The sequence below is a fragment of the Nematolebias whitei genome, chromosome 21, assembly GCF_014905685.2.
Source record: "Nematolebias whitei isolate Nwh7 chromosome 21, NemWhi1, whole genome shotgun sequence".
In the NCBI taxonomy this organism is placed as follows: domain Eukaryota; kingdom Metazoa; phylum Chordata; class Actinopteri; order Cyprinodontiformes; family Rivulidae; genus Nematolebias; species Nematolebias whitei.
In genome coordinates this window covers 33,213,605-33,221,842 of record NC_056518.1, presented here as the reverse complement: position 1 = coordinate 33,221,842, position 8,238 = coordinate 33,213,605, and the positions used below count along the sequence as shown (strand labels likewise).

The 8,238-nt window shown below is 42.0% G+C and overlaps 1 protein-coding gene across 1 annotated transcript in view; it reads right to left on the bottom strand.

Moving 5' to 3' along the window:
- shprh (SNF2 histone linker PHD RING helicase) overlaps nucleotides 1-8,238 on the bottom strand; it is a 22,030-nt gene that overhangs the window by 12,728 nt on the left and 1,064 nt on the right. The window contains exons 2-9 of the mRNA XM_037695035.1: nucleotides 7,566-8,153; nucleotides 5,490-5,619; nucleotides 5,167-5,385; nucleotides 4,892-4,970; nucleotides 4,594-4,744; nucleotides 3,440-3,539; nucleotides 3,042-3,301; nucleotides 347-973 (exon numbers count right to left, since the gene is read on the bottom strand). Coding sequence (XP_037550963.1) covers nucleotides 347-973; nucleotides 3,042-3,301; nucleotides 3,440-3,539; nucleotides 4,594-4,744; nucleotides 4,892-4,970; nucleotides 5,167-5,385; nucleotides 5,490-5,619; nucleotides 7,566-8,153 — 2,154 coding nt within the window. The remainder of the gene's footprint in view (nucleotides 1-346; nucleotides 974-3,041; nucleotides 3,302-3,439; nucleotides 3,540-4,593; nucleotides 4,745-4,891; nucleotides 4,971-5,166; nucleotides 5,386-5,489; nucleotides 5,620-7,565; nucleotides 8,154-8,238) is intronic.

Genomic DNA, 8,238 nt, shown 5'->3' with positions numbered 1-8,238 from the left:
GACCTGTCCAGGTGTCCCTGTGATGGACTGGAGACCTGTCCAGGTGTACCCTGCCTCTCACACAGTGATAGCTGGATATTGGCATCAGTGACCCCCATGACCCCCCCCAAAAAAGAAGTGGGTAAAAGATAATGGATTAATGGATGGATGCATGGATGGATGGATGGATGGATGCATGGATGGATGGATGGAAGTCATCATGCTCACAACATGCACAGACAGACGGAAGGACAGATGGATGAACGGCCTGACGGTTGGATGGAGGACAAAGAGGAGAATGATGCAGCAGCTTTTCAGTTTAAAATACAAAGGAAGGAGTGAAAACCGATAAGACGACGTACTGTACCAGCACTCGTAGAGAGGAGGACCGGACGTGCCGGTTGATCTCCTCCACCCACTGGTGGCAGATGGAGCTTGGAGAAATGATGAGCGTGGCGCCCGTGGACACCGGCTTCATAGCTACCAGGCAGTGGGGGCAGTAGAAAGGTGTGGTTTTAAGGCTTTCCTCTTTGTAGTTCACACAGTCGGCGTGCTGCCACAGCTGACAGTTCAGACACTGCACACGAGCCTTAAAGTCAACGATGCCCAGTTCTCCACAAATGCACTCAAAGCGATAGTCGGGGGTGTTGAAAGGGACTGAAGAGGCTCTGGTGGGCGTGTCCTCCTGCGAGTCAATCTTTGAGGTTTCTCCTTTGTCTTCAGGTAAATCGTCCATTATCTGTGGCTCAGTTTTATCCTGAGACATCTGTAAGGGTGCTGTGGAAGTATCCAGCATGTCTTCTGGCTGATCGTTTGTCTCCTTCAGACTTTCGCTCCAGTCCTTGGTTTCAGTTTCCTCTGCTTCGGGAGAGTCGGGCGCAAGGCTCGGGTCTCTCTGGTCCTCTGAGAGGGCGTTCTGCAGAGCTGCTTCTGCCTTCTCCTTTGCCCGTCTCTGAAACATTTTCCTGGGAGTGCTCTCCACACTTTTAAAACTCTAACAGAAGAAAACAGATCAAAGTTACGCAAAGTAGGCGTCGACTATTCAGACTACAAGCATAGTACTTAGACTACAAGCATGTCTTAAAGACATAAAAACCTGGGTGACCCTTAATTTTCTGCTTTTAAACTCGGATAAGACTGAGGTTTTAGTTTTTGGATCTGAGCAAGGTGCAAAAAGTATGAAAGAACACTGCATCTAAATAAGTTTTGAAAAGCTACAAAAAAGCCATTTTGACTAAAATTCATCTGGTGGTTCAAATGATAAAGATGACAAAACATTATACAAAAGCTTTGCACATTCTGGTGACACTCCAAATACACGGTGGGGGTCAGTCTACGCTACTCCCACAACAACTTTATGTTCAATACGCTGGATGTAAAATCGTCATATTTATTTATTTTTATTGCTTATTTGAAGCAGCCATCTTGAATTGGTTTGGCTCCTAAACTTGCAGAAGGTGCAATGTTCTACAACTGATTAACTTGTGGCATCGCCCTCATTCAAGATGGCAACCACAGTCACCTGACCTTAGAGAACGCAAAACCCCTTTAATTCAGCAAGTTTTAAAAGACTGATCTGTGTGGTAGTAGCTGAGCATCATCTCCAAGCACGACACACTTAAAACTTCATTAACTCTTGGGGTCAACCCTGTCTGTCTGTTATTAAAAACACATTATTAAATGATTTACTTTGATTTAATTATTAAAGCAGCTTTGAAAAGTTTACGTGAAACACAAGCAGCCATTTTGGAAATCAATGTGTTCCCACTGTTCCTAAAATTTTAAAAGGTTGCAACTTTGTTAAAAAAAAAAAAAAACTGCTACAAAGGAGTGTTGTAGTCAAGACCACCCTGAGACCAAGTCAAAACCAAGACCAGAGTGTACCGAGACAGAGACAAGACCAAGACTTTTGGGGTCCGAGACCAAGACCTCTTGTCTTGGAGCTCAATCTTTTCACGGATTATCTGTCTCATACTAAACTGTCACAACATAGTGACAGTTTTAACAAATATGTAAAAAACACATGTAACTTTTTTATAAAAATATATATTTTTATACAAGTTACATACTGCAACGTCAAGTTTGCTTTTGAATGAATGTATCAGCTTTTATAAATTTTCAAAGCTACATAAAGAAACCATTCAGTGGTTTTTGCACAATAATTTTCACGTCATGTGACCCACTGACACAAAACTTAAGTTAAACTCTACAAGACCTACCAGACGAGGCACCCTCATTTATTTCTCATTTTAAAGCATTTTCCAATTTTATATAATTTATTTGTTCAAAAATCATGGTTTTCACTCAATAACTAATAATAAAATGCTTTAAATTGAGAAATAAATGATGGTGTCTTGTGTGTCAGGTCTGTTAGAGCAGCTTAACATTAGTTTTGTGTCAGTGGGTCAAATGATGTAAAATATTAATTTTTGTTTCTGAAGACTGTTTGGTCCGGTAATTTGCTGACGGTCCCGAAGCGATCCGTTACGTCTCGGAGGAGGAGCAGACTGAGCGCAGCTGATCGAAATCAGACTGCCTGCTTCGGATCAAACGAGAGGAACACACCGCTGAAGACCAGGAGCTCGAACGGATAACGTCCAATGGAAAACTAACTTCATCGCAGTAGAGAAACAAGGCTCCAGCAGAGAACAAACAGTTCAGAAACAATTTGAAATGAAGGAAAAAAAGCTATTTATTAACAAATATGTTAACAAATAAACTGGACAATATCCTGACAATTTAGTGATATTTCCACAGTTGTGGTCTTGACTGGCCTTGAAATAAAAATCCCGAGTCCTCAATGTCTGAGACAAGACCAAGACCATAAAAAAGTGGTCTTGAGACCGGTCTCAAGACCAAGACTGGTCTCGAGTACTACAACACTACCATAAAGTAAAGACATTTTAGGGCCTAACAACAACAAAAATACTCTGAAATCCTGGAGGAACCGATGATTTTTAAAATAAGTCACGTATCCTTACCAATTAATTATAATTAATTGATCAATAATTTTGTTCCACCTCATGTACCGCATGTGGTGAAATGACAATACTTGAACTTACAGACTTGGACGCTCCTGCTAACGTTTTTTTCGTTTCTTTGTAGTTCTTCCCCAGCTTGAAGGAGCCGGCCAGGCCGCGGCCCTTCACCTGCTGAACCACGCCCTCGCCCACGAGCCTGGCCAGAGTCTTCTTGATGTGACTGCGGTTCTTCAAGAGGTCGTAGCCGTAAGTGGCTCGGATGTAGGTAAACACCGCGTTGACTGAGGCGCCTTTGCCGGATCGCATCTCCTTTATTGCGGTGAGCAGCATAACACGCACGGCTGCAAAACAAGTGAGTCGAAAAAGAAGAAGTTAACCCTTTACCACCTAAAATATATCGGCGGGGGCAACACGCTCATATTGAAAGAGTTAAACATCAGTGACTAACAAGGAGTGAGAGGCTTGTAAGAGTGACGTACCTGGGTAAGACGCTTTCATTTTTGGCTCAGCTTCAGTTTTATGGTGTTTAGCTGTCTGCCTTTCCAGAGGACGAGGAACAAAGTAGTTCACAGACTGTCCCTGCAAAACCCAGAGATTTAGAGTAAAAACAGCCATTTAATATTTCACATTCGGTGAATGCCGAGTGTTCAGTGTGTTTTAAAATACAACTCCAATTCTAAAAACAGCTGGGATGTTGTGCAAAATGTAAAAAAAAAAAAATTATTGTACAAATCTTATTAAACAGTATTTTATTCACAATGGAACATTATCAAAAGTTTGAATTGAGAAATGAACAGCTTTTCTGAAAAACTAAATTAATTTTAAATTTGATGGCAACAAAACATCTCAAAGATGAGATGGGGTAAAAGTAGGTGATAGGAATAAGAAAGAAACAGGTCACCATCAGGTCAGTAAGAAGACTGCGTATAAAAAGCATTTTAGAGAGACTGAATCTGTTAGAAGTAAAAATGGGCAGAGGTTCTTGAGTCTGCAAAACATTTATGGTAATCGAAAAATAGTTAAACTTTCATAATAATGTTCCTCAATGGAAAAAAGGACTTTAAAAATCCCATCATCTAAAATCCAACCATTTTCTGTAAATGAGGTTCATCGTGTCATCCACAACTTAAAGCTCTATCATGCAAACACCACCACCCAGAACTGCTGCCATCTTCTCCGAGCCAAAGCTCACCTAAACTGAAGCGAGGCCAAAAATAAAAACCTGTTCTGTAGTCGGACAAATCAAAATCTGAACCATGTTCCTCGTACTAAAGAGGAGAGGGACCACAAAGCCTGTTATCAGCACACAGCTCAAAAAGCCTGCCTCTCTGTTGGTATGAGGGTGCATTAGTGCACAACATGCACATATTACACATCTGGAAAAGCTCCATCAATGTAGAAAATGATGTGCAGAGAACATGTACTCTCATCCAGACATCTTCTTGAGGAAAGTCCATGCAGATGATGCAAAACCACATTCTGCAGTAAAATATGGGCTTTATGGGTTTTACATTTTATACAATAAACTTTTCAGAACTGTGTTTGTAAAGTAACAAATGATCCTCTGTGGTAAATGGTTCAAGAATCAAGTAAAATATCTGTTTTTTTAAAAACTACCCCCGCTGCTCCTCACCACAGGCAGAGTGAGGGCGTCCTGCTTTAAGTTCTGACGGGTGTGAAACAAGATGAGCGCCAGAACCTCCACCGTTTTACCGAGTCCCATCTCGTCCGCCAGGATCCCACCGGGCCAGTCCACACCAGCCAGAGGAAACTCTCGAATTAAGCTGAGATAGAAAGCAGAAAACAGGTGGACAACCAAATGGTTAAAAAAGTAAACGAGAACCCGGATGAATACAATTCTGCTTTTTTGTTTGTGGTATTTGTACTTGTTGCAAATTAAGTATTTTACAGAAAGTATCCTGACTTCTTACCAGCCAGTAAAAGGATTGTAAAACAACTTCTTGCCACACAAAGTAACCAACTCCCTCCAGAGAAAATGCAGCGATTGTTCTGCAAAGAAACAGTAAATATGTAGTTTTCTGTTTCTAAATTACAAAAAAACAACAACATTAGTTTAAAAAAAAAACGTGTAATTGAACGTTTCACTCTTTAAAGTAATCATATTGTGTAAAAGAGGCAAAAACATCACCTTGCTTCCAGGTTTTCACCTTTCTAGCACCAAGATTTTCACGCGTGAGGAAACTACCTTTGGGAGCGGTGTTCCTGTACTTCTCCCTCCTCAGCATCCAGTTGACCGCCTGGCTCTGATACAGCCGGAGCACCGGAACCAGAGCCTCGTGCTGCACGTCGTACGTCACATCCTGGCTGTCGTTCTGGTGCACAAGCCTCACGTGATCATAAAGCTCCTCCACATTTTGCCTCTCCAGGTCAGTGTCACATTCTTCTTCCTCATTCTCTACAACCTCTGCAGTGACAACACGACAGTAAAGTAAAAAGTCATAAAGGACCGTGAGAGTTGTTAGTAATTAGAAGATCTCAGGTGGTTATATTTTAGGCTCACAAACCTACCAGGAATGATGAAATCATAAAAATATTCCATGCATTTCTGAATCAGATGGTTTGCTTTTTTCAGACGAGCGTTTCCGCCACTGAGGAACTCCGACTTCCCGAGTCCGGACTCCAGCAGATAAATTCCCACCTGTCAAACAGAAAACAACAAAACCACTGCTGAATAGACAACTACAGGTGAAGCAGGACCTGAATAGTGAATGTTGGTCGTTTTTGAGATGAATGTTTTTCTTATCTGAAATTGACCAGGGAGTGAAAGTAAACCCAAATGTTTTGGTGCAAGGTAAAAGTTAAATTATGTAGAAGAATAGAGGAAACTTCTATTAGTAGTTTTTTTTTTTAACTAGTAGTTTCCTCAAATCATAGGGGTGGTAGGTTTATTTATATATTTATATATATATGGTGGTGCTGTGGTGGTGGCCATCTTGGATTTTGATGAGGCAACCCAAGTTTCTATTTTGACCTTTCTAACTAAAAACAGCCACTCACCAAAATGGAAGTCGGCCTGTTGCTTATTGCTCAAGTTACCCGGCTCCCATCATGGACAGACGGACTTAAATGGCGCGAGTCATTTAGGATTTCGACGTGGCGACCCAGTATTTGATATTTGACCTTTTGCACGTGTGGATGCAGCGACACGCGGAAATGGAAGTCGCCTCACTTACTTTTCAAGTACCAGGCTCACAACTTGCAGTGGTGGTGCAGAGGGTCAATATTAAAAGTTGTTTGTCTTGCTGGTTCCTTACAGTTAAGCATCTCTTGAAAACCTCCAAATCGTGGGTGACTCGTTAATAAACAACACATGTATCTACAGGTCTCTCTTGTAACGAGTCCTCGTGACTCAATGAGACTAACCTGTCGAAATAAAGGTTGAATGAAAGGCTCACGAAGAACGCTGGATATTTTAAGGTCGAGTTAAAAAAAATGGAACAAATTTGAGTTAAAATCCCAACATTTCTTCAAGAAATGCACATCGCCCACTACCTTTTATGTCAGTTTGTAACTATGATCATCTTATGATGATTGAGCATTACAGATGTTACATTTAAACCTTGAAAATAACATTATATGGAATCTCATGGGATATTGTGCAATCAGTGCTTAAAGTACACGTGAAAGACTCTCAGCTACTACCATGCCCAGTTTTGCTTCCATTCCTGTCAAATTTAGAGTTGGAGGTTTATTTGTGTTGGCTCATGCCAACATCCTGGAACTGGAAATGGGTTGGCACCGAAAATGAATCAGTTGTAAACATCCAATGATTACTTTTTGCAGGTTTTAATACAGTCTGTCAAGTGGTTCATGAGATATTTTGCTAACAGCCACATGAACACACAGGTTAGACAAGTATTGCCTTTTCCCCCTTCAGGGGTAGATGACAGCAACTTTTTGCAACTCAACTTGAATGTTTTTTTTTCTTGGGACATGTACTAAACAACACGCACACAATTTAAAATCCAATTCCCAACAGTGTACCATGAATGTAAAATATATATTTCATTTAAAACTGAAATCCATAATCTTTTCTTCACTACATAAGAAAATAAATGTTTAAATTAAGAAACTGTACAATGTTGAGGTTTTAGAACAACATTTGTCTTTTTTCCAGGGGAGGCCTCGAGGACTTCAGCAAGACGGCGCTGAACCACAAACTGCATGGCTTTGGAGTGGAAGAGTCCCGGAGCGCAGTGGAAAACATTTGGTGCATCGTCACATGAAAAATCAAGCAAAGACGACAGAGGAGTGTTGAACACACAGAATCCTCCATCAGAACATAATGGGACAACATTCCCTCCAACAGCTGGCCTCCTCTGGTCCTGGACATTTACAAGCTGTTGTTAGAAGAAGAGGGGGCGTTTCACGGATATGAACTTGGCACTGTACAAACGTTTCTGAACATGTGTTGCAGCCACCTCTCAAAGTGCTGTTTCTTAATTTAAATATTTGATGTTTACCCTGTTCTGTTGTGAATAAAATATGGTTTATCGTCAGATCATTCTGTTCCTTGTTTACATTTTACACAGCGTCCCAACTTTGTTGAAATTGTTTTTAACGCCTCAGAAGAAAAGCTCGTACCTTGACTTCCTGGTCTGTTGTGTAGTGGCCGAGCGTCAGCACCCGCCTCTTCTGCAGCCAGTCCAGGTCTTCCAGTGGGATCCTACTGAGACTGCACTCTGCTGCAGAGCTGCTGGCGTCAGGCCTCCGCTGAGGTCCTGAGCTCTCCTCACAGCTGCTGTAACTGATGTGGAGCTGCTCACCCCTCCTGAAGAGCACGAACACTCTCTGCTCACAGTCTGCTGGAAGCCAAGTCGGCCGGATGTTGAACTCCCCGATGAGGGCCTTCCAGATGTGGGCCAGCGTCGAAGCTGGCAGCACAGAGAGTGCGAGGGAGGTAGAGGCGCTATCCGTAGACGTACTGGGAAGTTCTTCTGAAAACTGCACAGAGCGGGCGCAGGCGGCCATGTTCCCGTCTTCTGTGGCAGAAAAGAAGGAGCTGCTGGGCGTGGTGTCGGCGGAAAGAGCAGCACAGGCTGGAGTTGGGTCATCTTCTTGGTTCCCCTCGTTCTTACGGTCCTCCAGCATGTTCCACTCCAACCTCCTCTTGGCTTCTTCATCCACCCTCACAGGAGGGGCCCTCTTTCGTCTGCTGCTCATTGTGGAAACCTACCAACACACAAAGTTTAATTAAATAAAATATATACACACAAAGTTTAATTAAATAAAATATATACACAAAGTTTAATTAAAT